General features: G+C 41.6%; 1 protein-coding gene across 10 annotated transcripts in view; it reads right to left on the reverse strand.

The window, feature by feature from the left end:
• Nucleotides 1-18,212, reverse strand: part of BPIFC (BPI fold containing family C) — a 59,384-nt gene extending 41,172 nt beyond the window's left edge. For 6 of the 10 annotated variants that reach the window (XR_014233025.1, XM_082348943.1, XM_082348935.1 and 3 more), the window contains exon 1: nucleotides 6,487-6,581. Coding sequence is in view for 1 of the 10 variants with exons in the window: in XM_082348938.1 (XP_082205064.1) it covers nucleotides 5,675-5,677 (3 nt within the window). In the remaining 9 variants the exon portion in view is untranslated. Of the gene's footprint in view, nucleotides 1-5,674; nucleotides 5,709-6,486; nucleotides 15,512-15,617; nucleotides 15,717-17,336 lie in introns of those variants that run through there. The other 4 variants (XM_082348938.1, XM_082348934.1, XM_082348939.1 and 1 more) reach the window with 2 other exon arrangements.
• Between the last annotated feature and the right edge of the window lie 2 nt (nucleotides 18,213-18,214).

Below are 18,214 nucleotides of genomic sequence, written 5' to 3' on the forward strand. Positions count from 1 at the left end.
CTTTGCTTCCCACAGAATAGTGGGTGAATCAGACATACACACACAGATGACTGTAACACAGTAAGATATAATGCAATGCAATACAAGAGCCTTACAAAAAATATAGCAATTTGGGTATGCCTTGGGAAGGATAATGGGGGTGGGATGGGGGGAATTCTTGAGTTTTAGAACAAATGAGTCAGTAGTTTGGAAAGGTGGCCTCAGTGGATGTGAGGCAACCACTTACCTGCTTAAAGATCCTTGATGACTCTCCTTGGCCCAAAGGACAGACAGGTCTAAGCTCTTAGAATGGCAATCAAGGCCGTTCACAACTGGCTCCAAACGTCTTCCAAGCTCCTATCTCTCCTCCTGTCTAAGTGGTAGTGTTCTGAGCTGGCCACACTGAGCTATTTGCTATTCTTCAATTTGTCAGTTCTCGCATGATTGAGGGCTTTTTCTATAACCCTCCCAATGTAAACACACATGCACATACATCTCTTTCTCTGTCTCTCTGCCTCTGGGTCACATACCCACATCTGTCTGGTGAATGCATCCTCCAGGGCCAGCTCCAATGTTCCCTCTGTGAAAGCTCCCCTTACCAGGCCATTTTGACACACGATGGACTTGGAGGCAGGCTCACCTCTTCCACCACTATCCCTCCAACCACTACACCAGCCAGTATCATTTCATGTGGATGTTTACAACTGCCTCCTTACTGGTCTCTCAGGTTCCCTTGCCCCCTTCTGGCTATTCTCCACACCAGAGTGGGCCTTTGAAAATGAAAGTCAGACCTCATCACCCCTACCCCCTTTTCCGTTAAAACCCTCCAGTGGTTCCCCATCTTACGCAGCATAAAAGCCAAAGCCCTTCCACCAACTGCAAGGCCCTGCCCTGCCCACCCCTCTACCTCCTCGTTGACCTTCCTTAGCACACACGCCTGGCTCACCTGGCCCCAGCCTCACCGGCTGACTTGATCCTTCCTGTCACTCTAAGCAGCCTGTACCCCAGGTCTTTGCACTTATTGTTCCCTCTGCCTGGCAGAGTCACCCTCCAGATAACCACATGGCTGGGCCTTTCGCTTTCTTCAGGTATCTTGAGTGTTGTCTCAGTGAAGCCTCTCCTAACCACTCTATACGAAACACCCTCCCCCATGACCTCGATATTCCCCATGCTTCCTTTGCTTTACTTTTCTCCAAAGCACTTGTCATCACCTAGTATAGTCTACAGTTCTTATTTATTTTCTGTCTCTCCTACTGGAATTTTTAGGCTTCATGGTGAAGGACTTCATCACTTCAGCACCTTGAACAGCGACTGGCACACAGTAGGCAATGGGTAAATATTTTTTTTAACATCTTTATGTTAGTATAATTTACTAATATAAATTACTTAATTACTATAAGATGTAGTATATACTACGTCTTTTATGTAGTATAATTAATGGGTAAATATTGATTGATTGATTGAATGAATGAATTAATGTCTCTTCCTTGAAACCATGAAGTGGGCCAGGTATGCCTTCTGAGGTTCCACAGTACTCAGTGCAGTCCTTGATCTTAATATGTACCATCCTGCAATGTGATTGTCTTTACTTGTCTATCTTACTTCTATAACTCCAGAGTCTAGTACAATGCCTGGCACATAGTAGACACATGGAAAAACTTAATAAACATCTTCTCCAAGGAGAAAGACCACATCTTATTCACTGTTATATTCCTAGAACTTGACACAGAGTAAGTGTTCAATGTATACTTATTGAATTAATGGACTTGATGAATTAATGTCACTCCACTTTCTTGATGAATGAAGCAGAGGTACCAACAGCAACAGTGACACAGGTTTCTTTTAACGAGACTCACAGCTGAGTGAGTAATACATTTACAGGCTTTGTTTCTAGTTCTGGGAGTTTACAAGCTGGGTGAGCTATCCTTACTGCATTCACACAGATACCCACGGAGTTAACACACAAACATGAAAGAAATCAGGGAAGCATTTGTGGGTGTGGTCAGGGAAGAGGAAGCTGTAGGAGCTGTGCATTTAGACAGAGCGAGGAGTCAGGCCAGCTGGGCAGGGAAGGATGCGTAGAGGGGCTGGGACCCAGGAGCAGTCTAGATGAAGGCAAAGGTCATTGTAAGAGGGGTGTGTGTGTGAGAGAGACACAGAGAGAGAGAGAGAGAGAGAGAGAGAGAGAGTGAGGGTCTATGCTTGGCCAAGATAAGCAAGAAGTTTGATAAAGGGGTTTGTGTGTGCTCTCGGGTAAGGCCAGAGAGGTAGGAAAGGGATAATGCAGACGAAGGGGTGTTGCAGAGAATTTATTTGAAAGGAGCAGAGCAGTCTGATCAGGGGAGGGAGTGTCCGAGTAGGGCTATTGCTAGTCTATCTTGCCCTTTTGTGTGAAATGAGAAAAGGTGCCCTCTGGAGATATACCAGCCTCTGGCACAAAGTGGGGCCAGAAGAAAGTGTTCTAGGAAAATCCCACACTAGTGTATCCAGCTTGGTGGGGAGAGAAAAGGAGGCTCCATTCATCCCTTGTGTTGGCATTTTGTCTAGTGCACAAGCTGCCCCACTCATACAGTGGGCCTATGGTCAGACTGGTGAATGCTCATGAGGGCATTTTGCAAGAGGGCCATGAGGTTGAGAATTAGGGTCTTGACTTGTCTGTTCTGTAGTACATAAATCCATCTTCAGGTGTGAGAAGAGGCTGGCTCAGTTATCCTGTTTACATTTCTCACCTGTTCCCCCAGGAGCCTCCTCTGCATAATTCTGCCCCCCGCCCACCCCTGTCCAGACAAGTCCCCAAACTCACCCCATGTTTCCTGACTAATATCCATGCTTATGCTGTTCCCTTTTACTCAGGCCTGCAGAAACTCTTAAGGTCCATTGTAACCATAGCCTTCTTTCTGAAGCCATTTCTGACTTCCCTAAGCTAATCTCATTTCCTTCTGAGCCCTCGGTCAAAATATATATTTATTCACACATCTATGTTTATTTTTTACTTATTGTCTGTCTCCCCTACCAGAATGTAAGTGCCATGAGGGCAAAGGCCTCGTCAGGTTTGGAGGTTTTAGAGCCTGGCTTGCTTGGTGTCTTGGACACAGTGAGTGATTGATAAGTACTGGTAGAAGGAATCAATGAATCATAAGTAAAGGAATAGCCCTCATTTCACTCTACATTATATTATGGTTCTTTGCAGAGGTGGTTAGCAAAGCATTTATACACTAGCGGAGCACATTCACCCATCAGAACAGATGTTGGCCACAGTTCTGGAGCAGGATCGGAGAGGTTAGGTACCGGATCACGGGCAGCACAGAGGAAGTCTTGGAGGAGTGGCCAGTGTGGTTGGCGTATGCGGGGGGTTGGGGTGGGGGATTCTGAGTAGTGACTATTTACTATTAGATACTGAGGTATTTCAATATTTTAAAACTGCTACGGCCTTATGCATTCAGTGTGATGTCTCAGCTCTATGGAGTTGGTTTGGGTAATAAAGGACAATCTACAGGAAGAAGCTGGGCAGCATCAGGGCGAAGACAACACTGAGGAAAGCACGGAGGAATGAGAGTGAGAGCTGAGGGGAAGGAATTCCAGTAGGAGAGGAGGGTCTCTGATCAAGCAACGAGTAATCTGAGGGCTGGAGGAAGTGGGATAAACAAGCATGAAGTCCTCCACATTCTGGGAGGCAGGGTGGTATCAACAACATCTTATACTCAGAATGGATGCAGAAGTTAGGTCCAGTTGCCATCTGTTCTAGGCCTTCCTTGATCCTTTTTTTTTTTTTTTTTTTTTTTAGTTTTATTTATTTATTTATTTATTTATGGCTGTCTTGGGTCTTCGTTTCTGTGCGAGGGCTTTCTCTAGTTGCGGCAAGCGGGGGCCACTCTTCATCGCGGTGCGCGGGCCCTTCACTATCGCGGCCTCTCTTGTTGCAGAGCACAGGCTCCAGACGCGCAGGCTCAGTAATTGTGGCTCACAGGCCCAGTCGCTCTGTGGCATGTGGGATCTTCCCAGACCAGGGCTCGAACCCGTGTCCCCTGCATTGGCAGGCACATTCTCAACCACTGCGCCACCAGGGAAGCCCCCCTTGATCCTTTAGTTGTCCTGGGAGTGGTCCAGGGTCCTTGAGAGGGGGATAGGTAGAGATAGATGGGATTATGGGAGTGAGAGGAACACTCCTGGGGCTTAGATTAGTGGCTATTTACCAACTGGTATAGAAGTATTTCCACGTTTTAACAAATGGTGAGCCATACTGATGTGTAGTCATGCTAATATCACTGTAGGCAAAGAATTGTAAATGGATGTGTCCTGCCTAGGCAGGCATAAGAGAGAAATTTTTTATTGAAGTATAGTTGATTTACCATATTGTGTTAGTTTCAGGTGTACAGCAAAGCGATTCAGTTTATATATATATATATATACATATATATATATATATATACACATACATATATGATTATTTTCCATTATAGGTTATCACAAGAGGGGGATTTTTTAAAAGAGGAAAACATTTTCAGAGTAGTGGAAAGCAATGGGAAAGAATATTAGACCAAAAAGTCTATATCCATTAGACTGTATGCAAAGTAAGGTAGAAATTATGTCTCTGCCTGGCATATATCAATAAATATTTGCTAACTGACCAACCGACTGGCTTACAAGATTCTGGTGAACTAAGGAAGGTTCTAGAAAATGTTGAAAGAAATGAGAAAACCAAACCATCATATAAATAGCTCTCCATTTCTACAGTGAAAAAGCACAATAAACCAAAGCAGAGGTATTACTTGTGAATGGAAGAACAATTAAAATAATAAGTTTGTATTTCTTCACCATTCACAAAACTCATGACAATACTATCATCCTCCCCCCATCTTAGACATGTGGACACAGAAGCTTAGAGAGTCCAAATGACCTGTCCAAGATCACATAGTAAGTCAGACTCTTGGGAATCAAACCTGTTCTTCTGGCTCCTAATTCTAGTGTTTATGGTTTTCTTTCATTTAATGACTTGATAGTGCTAGATTTTTCATTTTAATCCGGGAATTTTAAATAGGAGTTGCTTGATGCCATCTTATATGTGGAAAAATTCATTAAGCATCTGGAAAATTTCAAGCATCAAAGTGCAAATCCCTTTGTATTTTCTTGGGTACAAATGGAGTTTTAAATTCCCTTCCAGCAGTGAAAAACCTGTTTTCACTTCTTGGTTAAAGGAAGTTTCTGAAGTGGTCTGCTTTGATGGAGATCCAGGAACTCAAAACTGCACATAGAAAACACATATTTTTCCTCTAGAAATTTTATGAGTGAATAAAATTACTGGGCTCTAAAGGGACGGATTGTATGTAACTTTCAGTTGAATTGTTTGGGTAGGATGATAATTTATGGGCAGGGGAGGAATAGAAACTTGTCAAGCCAGGAGATGACTCCTAAAAGGTTAGGTAATTTGGCAGACAAGTAAGGGCAGGGTAAGCTGCCTGTTAAAAGAAGGAATCCAAGATGATTTAAAAACCTGCCAGCAAGTTACCTATTTCGTTGCTTCTGAGGAATTGCTTCTTTCCAATATCTGAAACCTCAGAAGTCACTGCATTGCCATACCAATGTCCAGACAGAATAACACTTCTAAATTAGTTGGCTCTTACTTGAGCCATTCTGATGACCGGAAATAAGAGCACTCAAGTACAACTTAGAAAATTCCTGAGACAGATCAACTTACCATTACCACTCATGAAGGACAGCTTTGACAGACTCTGGAAAAATTAAAAAGGAGTGATGAATGAATGCAATGTAGCCTTTAAAATAGAGGCACAGTTTGAGAAATTAAATTCAATTGGTTTAAAGAAGCCTAGTCTGTAAGAATATTCCAACCTAACAGTTAAGACAAATAATAGCATTGGTAAAAAGTCTATATCAACAGGTATGGAATACGGGCAGAACTGGAGAATATTTCAAGGGATTCAGCACACACATCTAATGTTATACCAAGATCTCTAATGACAAGGGCCTTGAAAATTTACACCAAGTCTTCCCTCACCCCCCAAACTCTATACTTAACACAAACAAGTTAAACAATTCAGGCAGATGGGAAGGTCCTTTGCTTGGCAGGATCTAGGTCACTGATATGGTTTAAGACCTGGTCCCAAAGCACAGAGATCACAGCAGTTCCTTAATCTGAACCACACCAGTTGAGAGACAAGTGCGAATTTTCTGTGCTGGGTGCCCCACTGGAATGGAGGCAAAAATAAGTCCAGACTATTGAGCAACACTTTTAACACTGCTGAAGGATGCAAAACCAAACATGTAGTCCAAACCAACTCTTGTTTCTTTCTTAGAGCTGTTAGTCTTCTGTGTGAGTGACATAAAAAAGAAATAAAACAGAAAAACCTAGGCAGACAAAAATAATTCAGGATACGTGACAGGGCGCTGTTCAAGGTGTCCTACCAGATCTGGGTCATCTCCAGCAACAGGGTAATTCCTGTTGGGAGACTGTGCACTGGCAGAGACCTGAAGTTTGTTCATGATTCTTACCTCAAGCAGAGGAAGTATCCAAAGCCGGGGAGCACCTTTGCTTCCCTCTGCCTTTGAAGTCGATGTGCTTTCCACTTGAGGCTTGAACTCAGCTGCTGCAAAGACAAGGTAATTACGTCTAAATCATCTAGGGGTGGATTTTTTAAAAAGCCTCTTGCAAAATATGATACATAATTGCTTCACTTCAATTACTCAATAACTTGAATGAACACTTCAGTCTCTACCTAGATGAGAAAACAATGCCACCTATGCAATAATTATCTCCCTAACACACACACACACACACACACACACACACACAGCTTGTAAAATTTTTATGGCTACTTCACCAGAATGCTTAAGAATTCCAACGTATTGAAAAAGGTGTTAAATTGTATTGAATTGGAAAAGGAAGAACTTTCCTTTCTGGGATAGGAAGCTGGTTTCCCTCGGTCAGGGTGCCTGCAGTTGGTGGTGCCACTACCGCCCAAAATACCTTTTGGATTTTGGTGGATCAGATTCATTCTGAAAGCATGAGGCTTGATAGCCACGCCGACCTAGTTACCATCTTTATCTTTCAGGGTAGGGCCACAGATGGCATCTCTAAGTGTCTGCTCCTTTTCAGGTTATTAATGACTTCCTCTCCCAGAATTCCTTTGAAATCAGTTTAGGTGGGTTCATCAACTATTATGGAACTTGATGTCTTTAGTCTCTAAGCGTCATCCCCACTCCCATCCCCCATGTTTTAGTCATTGAACTTTAGATGGCCAGGGATCTGATTACATGAAGTATCTAAGGTCTTAAATCTACAATTTAAGATAGAGTGATCAACTTCCTGGTTTTCCCAGGATGTAGGATTTTCGGTACTAAAACCAGGAGAGTTCGGGGAAACGAGGAAGAACAACAGGCATGTTTGCTTGGCATTGTCCATACTTCAGACAGCTTTTCAGGTTTCTCATCTAGCGTACCTCCAGTTATATGTACCTGTTTAACCTCAGTTTTCTTAAGGGTAAAGTGGGGATAAAATTAGTATCTACCTTGATAGGTGCTGGTGGAAAAAAGATACAGATAACTGTCTTAGTCTGTTTGGGCTGCTATCAAACTATCACAGGCCAGTCTAAACTAAGCTAAATGTATAAGCTAAGACGACATAGCTTATAAACAACAGATTTATTGCTCACTGTTCTGGAAGCTGGGAAGTCCAAGATCAAGGAGCCAGCATGGTCACATCTTGGTTAGGACCCTCGTTCTGATTCATAGCCAGATCCACTGGCTGTGTCCTCACATAGTGGAAGGAGCTAGGGATCTCTCTGGGGCCTCTTTTACAAGGCATTAATCCCCCAAACCCCACCTACTAATACCGTCACCTTTTGGGGTTAAGATATCAGCATATGAATTTTGAAGGGACACAAACATTCAGACCATAGCAATAACCTAGGAGAATATGCTTTTAAACTGTAAAGTGCTATAAAATCTTTATTCATTAGTATGTGGCCATATCAATGGTGATAGGAGCCTGAAGACACTCTCCTCATAGAATCATTTATTGTCAGTCATCTCAGTCATCATAGATTAATTCATTCATTAAAACCACAAATATTGGGCACCTACTAAGTACACGTTCCTCTTCAGGAAAAAAGACAGAATTCATATCCACATGGAGTTTATCTTCTAGCAGATGGAGATATAAAATAAACAAACAACAAGACAAACCAAAATGTGTAGATTGTCATGTGCTATGAAGGAAATAAGGGAATGTAGTTGATGGGGTGGTCTTGTAATTGGTAGGGTGATGTAACTGGGGGAGAAGTGCTTCTTCTGTTAGGATGGTCCAGGAAGGCTTCTCTGAGGAGGTATACCTGAGCTGAGATCTGAGCATTAGAAGCCAGGCAGGCAAAGCCCTGAAGGGAATAGGGTGGAGGGAACAGCAAAGGTGGGCCAGTGTGTCTGGAATGTAGCAAGAGCAGAAATAACGATATTAGACATCTAAATGGCTACGTCAGGTGGGTAGTTGGAGTTCCCGGGAGAGGTCGTCTGGAAATGTGAATTTCCAAGTCATCACACTAGAGGTAGAATTAAAGCCACAGAAGTGGTGAGATCATCTGAGGCAGTTTCCCATGGTGTTTGTGCTACAGGAGGGGTGCGGGATAATTTCAGGTGCTACACAGATAAACACTTGATGTTGTATTGTGATTATTTTTAATGTATTAGAAAAAAACACCCCAGAACCAGACATGGAAGAAGATGAATGACATGACACAGCACACGGAAAAAAATTCATAAAGTACCTCTAAATATTTCTGTCCTTTCCTCTGAGTCTTCCCTGGGTGGCAGCATCACCTTCTCCCCTCTTCTCTCCCTCTTCTCTCTCTCTGTCTCTGTCTCATCTCTCCTCCCCAGAGCAGCTTCTTACCTCTACCTTCCTCCCCTGCTCCCCCACTTCTCTCCCACCCCCTTTTCTTTTCTCTGTCAGAAATAGCTCTTGCCCAGCCTCCTGTTTGCACCTCATACTCATTAACCAGCTGCATAAGAATCTGCTCGACTTAAAAGGAAGCTGAAAATTGTAAAATAACAGTATTTTTTTCTGATGTAAATATTAATTTTTCTTTTTGGCACAAAAGATCTGAAAGTCCAACCACATCTTGGTGAAAACCCGTCATTGTTGTGTATCTTGGGACTTTTGGCACAGGATTTCAGGAGAGATCTTGGGAAGGGTGGCCTGGATTAAGGAGAGGGGAGAGGATTTAAAATGGCGGGGGGAACCCCATCCTGCAGTCCTTGAGAGTTCTGGCCTCACATGGACCTGCCCTGTCCACCCCAACTCTGGGATCTTGGGCAATTTACTTCTTTCCTTTGGGTTTCAGAGAATCTTCTGTAAAAGTGGGGATCACATTTACTTTGAAGAGTCATTATAAAAATTAAACTATGTGAACTAGCACATATTAAATTTTTCCTACAGTGTCAATAAATTAGATGCATTATTACTTGTATTTCCCCATTATTATTTTCAATTAATAATTTAAAAGATATTTTAAACAACTTTTATTTTAAAGAAATGTACAAAGTTTAATTTTCATGATATTTACTTTTTACATTTACCCTCTATTTGAAAATTAACAAAAGTTTTCCCTTTATATAGCTTTTCCTTTCAAACAAATTTACATACACTTTAAGATTTGGGTTGACTTATGGCAAAAAATAAATAATTAGTACAGCTCATGTGGGACACGGGATAATTTTGGGAAAAGGTGCTCAGATAATTGAAGTTTAAGAAACAAAGATAGAAGAAGAGATTACAGCTGGTCTGTTTTATTTTATTTGAAAGGGGCCTTAGAAATCAACTCAAGCCTTACTTTCTGTTCAAGGAATTGTTTTCGGGTAAATTTGCCAAATTTGTCATTAAAAACAACAAAAGCCAGCAGCACTATATCCAGTTGCGTTATTTATTTTAGTTTTTCAGATTTAACTAAAGATTTGCTGGGAACTCCTACTTATCCAGCCTACCCACGATGACAATCTAGAATGCAAGATTAATTATTTCACTTATTAACGGCTGACAGTACATTAGTCTCTGCAGATCAAGGGGCACCTTTAATTAATACTCCAAAAGAAAAATTATAATCAACTAGCTAAAATCTTCATTAAAGAAAGATGTCAAGATACAGGAACGGAGCATCCTAGTTCTTAGTTTCTAGAATGTCTGGGCTATTCCTGTATAGAAAGAAGCTATCTGAATATAAGACTTTTTCTGAGCTTGGAAACAAATTGTTATTCTTTGTGGGAGACAAAAGCGGGAGGGAACAGGGATTCTGTGTATACGGGGGGATGAGCCAGATAAAGCGTTTTAGGGCAAAAGATACTGTGAGTTCCCATCCCTCACCATCCCCCAACATTTTGTGTTGATGAAATCTGGTTAAAAGGAAACCCTGAAGAGGGATATAAGAGGTAGAGAAAAATAAGAGCTAACATTTATTGAGTGTTGTTATGCTCTGGGCATCATCTGTATTTGAACTCATTAAATCCCCACCAAGACTGTTCGAGGTAATAATATTATCTCCATTTTATAGATAAGGAAACCGAGAGGTTAAGTAATTTTGCCTAAGTTTAGGCATCACAGCTAGTTTGTGGAGCCAGGATTCAGGACCCAGGTGTTCCATTTCTGGGAGTCTAGGAACCACTATGGTTAAGATTACTTTTATGGTTAAGTTACTTCTGGGAGGCTCTTAACCACTATGCTAAACTGCCTTTTTTAGGAAGGTCACAAAAGGGCAACCCACAGTCTAGGAGATGTGGAAGGTGAGGGGAGAGAAGGATGCTGTTGCTAGGCAACACATCTGGTTTTCTGAGCTGCTAATTGAATCTGAGTAACATAGATATATGTGTTTGTTTTAAATTGCTAGTTTATCACTGACCAGAGGAAACTGCCTGGAATTAGTGTGGCTCTTGAGAGAGAGGAGTGATTCTACAGTTCACTCTGGAAGCGCTAGGGAGACATCTGGCAGAATCACCCTACTGCCTGGCAGCATATCTCCCTCTCTTCCCTGCTCGGTCCCAGGCCATACTCCCCTGATGTCTGTGTGATGACGTTTCTGGGTGGACACTGATGACTGACTCAGACCATGGCCTCTCCCACCAATCACACTCTGGAATGGTTTATGGCAGTGACTCCCTCCTGGTTTTGAAAAATAAACAACCCCACTTACCCACTGAACCTTCACTTACTGTTGGTTATTTAAAAGGGAGTTACTTTATATTTTTTGCAGTTCAAAGTGAATTTAAATTCATGCCAAAATTTAAATGTACTTTCATATAAGTTTTATGAGACATAAGAAATATTGTGGAACCAAGCAAACAAGATAGTGTGATACATCTCTGAAATGTCTGAGAATCACTGGTGTGAGCCCAATTCCACTAGACAAAGATTTCCCTACCTTGGCGCTATTGACATTTTGGTCATATCATTCTTTGATTTAGGGGGCTGTCCTCTGTATTGTAGGATGTTTAGCAGCAGCCCTGGTCTATACCCTGATGTTAGCACCACTCTCTCTTACCCGAATGGTAACAAAAATGTCTCCAGACTATGCCAAATGTCCCTTGATAGGCCTTTATTGAGAACCGAGAAAATAAAGTATATTAAAGTATTCTATCTAGCTCTTGCAGTAGAAAATGTCACTCCTCCTAAGGATCAGATTCTAGTATTCCTAATAATACTTTTGTTAATTACCCAATAAATATGTGAATAACATTCTCTTGGTAAAAGATTCAAACAATACTGAAGTTTACAGATCAAACTGTGAAAATCCTTAATGTCCCCCACCCACTTTGTCCCTATCTCCTGTGTGCCTCCTCTTAGTTTGCTTTCCAAGGATATTTTTATTTCTTTCTTTCAATACATTCCAGACATCTTCATTTGGTCCATGGATAGGGTCTTAATCATTTCAACAACTACTGAAGACTTTTTTTTCTAACTTGTATGGTTCCAAGTTCAACTCACAACATTTTTAAAAGCCCATTTCAATTTCTCACCAAGCACAGCTACTTCAAAAGTCTTTTCTAAGTGTTAGAAAAACCTAGAACAACCACAGCAAGAACACATGGTATAAACCAGTGGTTCCCAAAGTGTGGTTTCATAGTAGCATCACCTGGAAATCATTAGAAAGGCAAATTCTCAAGCTCCTGTCCAGACTTGCTAAATCAGAGACTCTGGAGGTGGGATTCAGCAATCCGTGTTTTAAAAAGCCCTCCAGGTAATTCTGAGACACCCTAAAGGGCGAGAACGATTGGTATGTAGGTTAAAGCTCAAGATTCAAGAAAATGGATTGGATTTGTAAGAAAACACCGAAACTAAGGCCAACCTGACTTTCTCTGGTAGAGACAGAATGAGGATCTTACTTTTCCAAACAGATACATGAAGAACTCAGAGATAAGCATGGGTATCTTTATGTCATTCTGAATCTTGCTTAACCAGCCCTCACATTGGAGCTGGGGGTTGAGTGTTGTTGAAGATGGGTAAGACCGGCCTTTTCCCCTTGAGAAACTCGTAACCTAGGATTGGAGAAAGCCTGGTGCACAAATAATTGCACTATGATGGGATGGTTAACATTGAAAAGGATGTTTCAAGTGCTCTCAGAGCAAAAGGAAGGAGCAACACACTCTGCTTAAAGAAGGGTAGGAAAGGTTTCCAGGTAGAAGGATAAGCATGTGTAAAAGCACAGAGGCAAACTGACTTGGTGCAAGAGGATATAAAGGGGAGGGGGAGGGGCTTTTTGGAGTAGTGCAGTGTGAGTAGTCTTCAGGGATCATTGGGCAGATTGAAGAAAGAGATTTCTAGCGAGATTATAAAGGGTTTTTGTCATGCACCGAAATTTGATTTACATTCGGAAAACTAACGGAAACTCAACAATAAGAAAACAAACAGCCTAATTAAAAGTGGGCAGAAGATCTGAACAGATACCTCACCAGAGAAGATATATAGATGGCATATAAGCATATGAAAAGATGCTTGGCATTGCCATTAGAAATTGCAAATTAAAACAATGACATACAACTATACACCTCTTAGAATGGCTAAATTTTTTTTTAAAAAACTGACAATACAAACTGATGGTGAGGATACAAAGCAGTAGGAGCTCTCATTCATTGCTGATGGGAATGAAAAATGTTTTCCACTTTGGAAAAGTTTGGTACTTTCTTACAAAACTAAACCTAGTCTTACCATATGACATAGCAGTAGTATTCCTAGGTGTTTATTATGAAAACTTAGGTCCACATAAAAATCTGCAGAAACACAAATGTTTCTAGCAGCTTTATACATAATTGCCCCCAAATGGAAGCAACCAAGATGTCCTTCAATAGGTGAATGAATAAACTGTGGTACATCCATACAGTGGAATGCTATCTGGCATTAAAAAGAAATGAGCTATGAAGCCACAAAAAGACATGGATTAATTTTACATGCATATTGCTAAGTGAAAGAAGCATGTCATGAAGCCATAAAATACTACATACATAACTGATTCCAATTATATGATATTCTGGAAAAAGCAAAACTCAAGAGATGGTAAAGAGGTCAGTGATTTCCAGGGGTTGGTGGTGGTCGAGGAGATTGAAGCACAAAGGGTTTTTTAGGTTGCTGAAAGTATTCTGTCTGATATCATAATGGTGAAACAAGACATTAAGCATTTGTTGAAACCCATAGAACTTTACAGATCAAAGAGTAAACCTTAATATATGTAAAAAATGTATGTGTTGAAAAAATCACTTAGGAGATTGAGGGATCCAGGATGGTATGCAGAATGTGACAAAAGAATCTAAATGTAGTACAACTGTGCAAAACAACCTTGCTGAAGGGGGTGGGGGAATAAGGTACTGACCTATGTAACTTCAGGAGTGAATGGAGTCTGTAAGACTAAAGGCAACAGGAACTGTTGTTTAAGCACTGTACCCTAGTTAATAATGTCGTTTCCCACAGGGGTATGGGTTCACAATTCTGAAACCACTATACCTGTCCACTGGAATTGAACAATTAAGTAAATAGATGGTAGATGGTGGAGGCCAGAGGTTACAGATGAGCAAGGGAGGAGGCCAGAACTGATCCATGTGGTAATGGATTAGAGTTGAAAACATCAGAATGAACTCACGCTTAGCTTAATACAGACATGGACAGTTACGTATAGAAACAGTATACACCGGTATGTATCTCCTTGCTCTGTCAGCTGAGAAGGGCTAGAAGCAACACCACCCCAATAGCAATGGACACACCTGGCCCCAGATCTTGGCTTCTAATACCATTTTCCAATAAAAAGGAACTAGGGTTCCTTGGGAAAATGGCTGGTTCTGGGTTTGGCACAGGATATACACAAAATGATCCTGGAGCATCTTACAGTGCCAGGAAGAAAATGCTCAAAAACGGAACAAAACAAATGAAAAAAAAATCCTCAATGATGTCAAATAGCCAACTGAAAGATCTCCCAATGGCGAAAGCTAGAACAATCTGGCAACAAAATAAATGGAGTAGTGTTGGACTATAAGCCAAAGTATAAAATAAATTAAGTCTAAATTGATATAAATAAATGACTGTATAAATAGAGAATAGACAAATCTGTGTAGAAATTAAAGTAATTTATATAGATACTCAGCCCCTAAAGAGGTAGGGTATAACTCCTACTCTTTAAGTGTGGGCTGAACAGAGTGATTTTAATCTAAAGGGTACAACATAAAAAGGAGAAAAAAGGAGAAACTTTACAGGGGAGATGCCAAGTGATCTGGGTTAACATCAAATGTGAGGAGTCACCTTGAGAGCATGCACTATCGGTATGATGTGATGACAACGGCACTTTACTCAGTGGTCTTCTTCCCAGAAGCACACTACCTCAGTCGTGATATTTTCATGAGAAAACATCAGACAAATCGCAATTGAGGAACACTATATAAAATACCTGACCAGTACTCCTCAAAACTGTCAAGGTCATAAAAAACAAGGAAAGTCTAAGAAACTGTCACAACCAAGAGGAGCCTAGGAGACATGACTACTAAATGTAATGTGACATCCTGGATGGGATCCTGGAACAGAAAGAGGACGCTAGGGAAAACCCGAGAAAATCTCAATAAAGTATGAATTTCAGTTAATAAAGATATCTATATTAATCCATTGATAGTGACAAATGTGTTATACTAATCTAAGATGTTAATAATAGGGAAAATTGGGTATGTGGTATATAAGTCTTCACAATAATTCTGTAAGTCTAAAACTGTTCTAAAATAAAACATTTATTTAAAAAAACCCTAGAATATAAAAAAAGAATGTATATATGTGTATAACTCAGTCGCTTTGCTGTACAGCAGAGATGGCACAACATTGTAAATCAATTATACTTCAATTAAAAAAAAAAGCCTACAGAGAACCAATGAATGGATTCCCAAGGAAGAGTGACATCACCCTTTTGTAATATTCTATGAAATGGTCCATTAAAAAAAAAAGAAATATAAATTTCTGAACTCTCTGAAAGTTGCAGTGCCTGTTGCTTGCAGACATTAAGGTGACATCCTGCAAAAGACAAAAACAAATTCTCATGGAGGGAGACAGCTGAGAGAAGGGGTATATAACATTCTCATGGACCTCTGAGGTTTTGAAGGATTGTCCTCCAGAGTACCTTAAATCTTGGCTGTGCCTTGGAGATGCTCTGGTTCTCTTCCAGGACCCTCCTTCACTCCTGTGGTTGGATTACTTCCTCCATCCCAGTGGTTACACTCTATTGGGCAAAGGATTGAGATAAAGATCCCAGGTGGATTAGTTTTCTATTGTTGTCCTAACAAATTACCACAGGCTTAGTAATTTAGAACAAAAACCAAAAGGTATTATCTCACTGAATCTTTACAGAATACTTGCCTGATAATATTAGTTTTTACTATTTCATTTTTACAGGTTTATGTAGTAGTAAGAGGTAGACTGTGGTAGATGGTCTCTAAAGATGGACACCATATTAGCCTTGCACTACTTCCTCCAAGAATATTATTTCAGAGAGAAATAAACTTATATCTTGCTTAGGTCACTGTTATTTCAGATCTCTGTTCAAGTAGCTAAAGCTATACGCTGACACAGCCTCCAAATATAGCCATTTTCCAGGTTCTGTGATTTCTGTCTCTGAAATATCTTCCCTGCCCATCCCATTGTCTCCATTCCCACTGTCATGCCACCAGTGCCTTCTTCTCTCAGTTACCAAAAGAGCCTCCTAACTGGGCTGGTCTCTAATCTAATGGTTTTCAAGGCAATTCTCCTCCTAGGGGATACTTGGCAAAGTCTGGAGACATCTTTGGTTCTCACAACTGAGGGGGTGTGGCTATACTGGCATTTTGCTGATAGACATCGGGGATGGCGCTAAATATCCTACAAGGCACAGAACAGTTCTCCACAGCAAAGACTTGTGAGGCCCAAATGTCAACAGTGCTGAGGTTGAGAAATCCTGACCTAATACATCTCCCATATTCTACCAGTGATAGATTCACACTTCAGATCTGACCCATGCCCCTTGTGGTATACACCTGTCAGACTCATGGCCTCCTATCATCTTTTGAACAGCCTTCCTACATTTGGGGAAATCCGACTATTATAAGTCTCACTTCCTCCAGGAAAGAGTTCAGACCCTAAATTCCAGCCTCCTTTGCAGCCAGGTCTCAGTTTCTTCCCTCAATCAGATGCAGCCCATAAGCCTTTGATTTAGAAGTGAGCAAGGTAAGGAAACAGGCTCTTTTGGAAGCTTGGCATTTTGCTGGTATAAAAACATGTGGCATTTGAAGGTGGCAGCCATTCCTCAGCGGTTCCTGGCAGCGGTGACAGCAGCTTCCTCCAGGGTTGGGTAGGGCGGCAGCAGCAATCCCAGTCATGATCGTTTCCTCATCAGGCCAGTTCTTCAGCGTGCTTCTGAGCGGCACTCCTGGAAGCTTAACTTGGAGTCACTTCCCCAGAATCCCCGAGCTATCCAGTATCCTTTTAATGTGCTCTCTTTCTGCTTAGTCAGAGTCAGCCTCTATTGCTCAGAACTAAGAACCCTGATAGATAAAGCCTCCCCTGCTTAAAACTCATCAGTGGCTTCCCATACATTCTAGCATGTGTCCCAAATCCTTTGCTTAGCTCGAGGCTCTTCTTTATCTGGGATCTACCCACTCTGTCCATGTTGAGCCACCGTGTCCACTCTGGCCACATCGAGCCACCCTGGTCCTGTCACCCTTCCTCAATTCCGTATTGCTTTGCCACTCAAGAACCCTCCTGGCACAGCAACCCTTCTCTATGTACCCCAGTCCCCAGGGCTGTTCTTATCTCTATCATAAACAAGATACTTTTTATGCTCTAACACAAGAGTTGATTCACTTACCTGTAAGCTCTGCACGGGTAGGCACCTGTTTTCTCAGCACCTAGGACAATATCTGGCACAACGCAGGTGATCAATACATACTTATTTAATGAATGAAGGTCAGTGTGGACACGCACTGCCACCTATTGGGAGAAACTTTATTCAACTCTTTTATGATTTGGAAAATGGTCATCATACAAGGATGAAACTTGATGATACTTTCTTCCTCACCTAAGTCATCATCCTCATCATTATTGCCAGGCCCTCTGTGGTAGCCAGACTCCCAGATGGCCCCCAATGATCCCTGTCTCTTGGTACTCAGCCCTTTGTGTTGATTCTCCCACACTGAAGGCTTGGATTGTGATCAATAGAATGTGAGTGAAGTGATGGTGTGTGACTACTGAGATGAGATCATTAAAGACATTGTGGCTTCTGCCTTGGTCTCCCTGGGATCACCGGCTTTGCGGGAAGTGAGGATGTCACTGGGACACCCAAGTGGCCCGATGGGGAGGTCCATGCAGTGAAAAACCGAGGCTTCCGCCAACAGTCATGTGATTGAGATACTCCAGCCCTGACCTACACCTTGACTGTAATCTCATGAGAGACCACGACAGAACCAAACAGCCAAGCCATGCCCAAACTCCTGCACTGTAGAATCTGTGGGACAATAGATGTTTGTTGTCTTAAGCTGTTAAGCTTTGGGGTGATTGTTATGCAGCGACAGATTACTAATATACTCTTCGACACAGATCACTGACTACAAGCTGTTTTAATTTTGCTGTAACGGGAGAAACTACCAGAGCCTGGTCTCAACCTAAGGTTTCTCAGAGCGTATGGTGCTGGAGCCGGGCGCCAAGGAGGAAATGGGTAAGAACCAGGTACACCTGGGCCTTGCGGAG

This window comes from Balaenoptera borealis, assembly GCF_965194805.1.
Source record: "Balaenoptera borealis genome assembly, chromosome: 13".
Taxonomy (NCBI): Eukaryota; Metazoa; Chordata; class Mammalia; order Artiodactyla; family Balaenopteridae; genus Balaenoptera; species Balaenoptera borealis.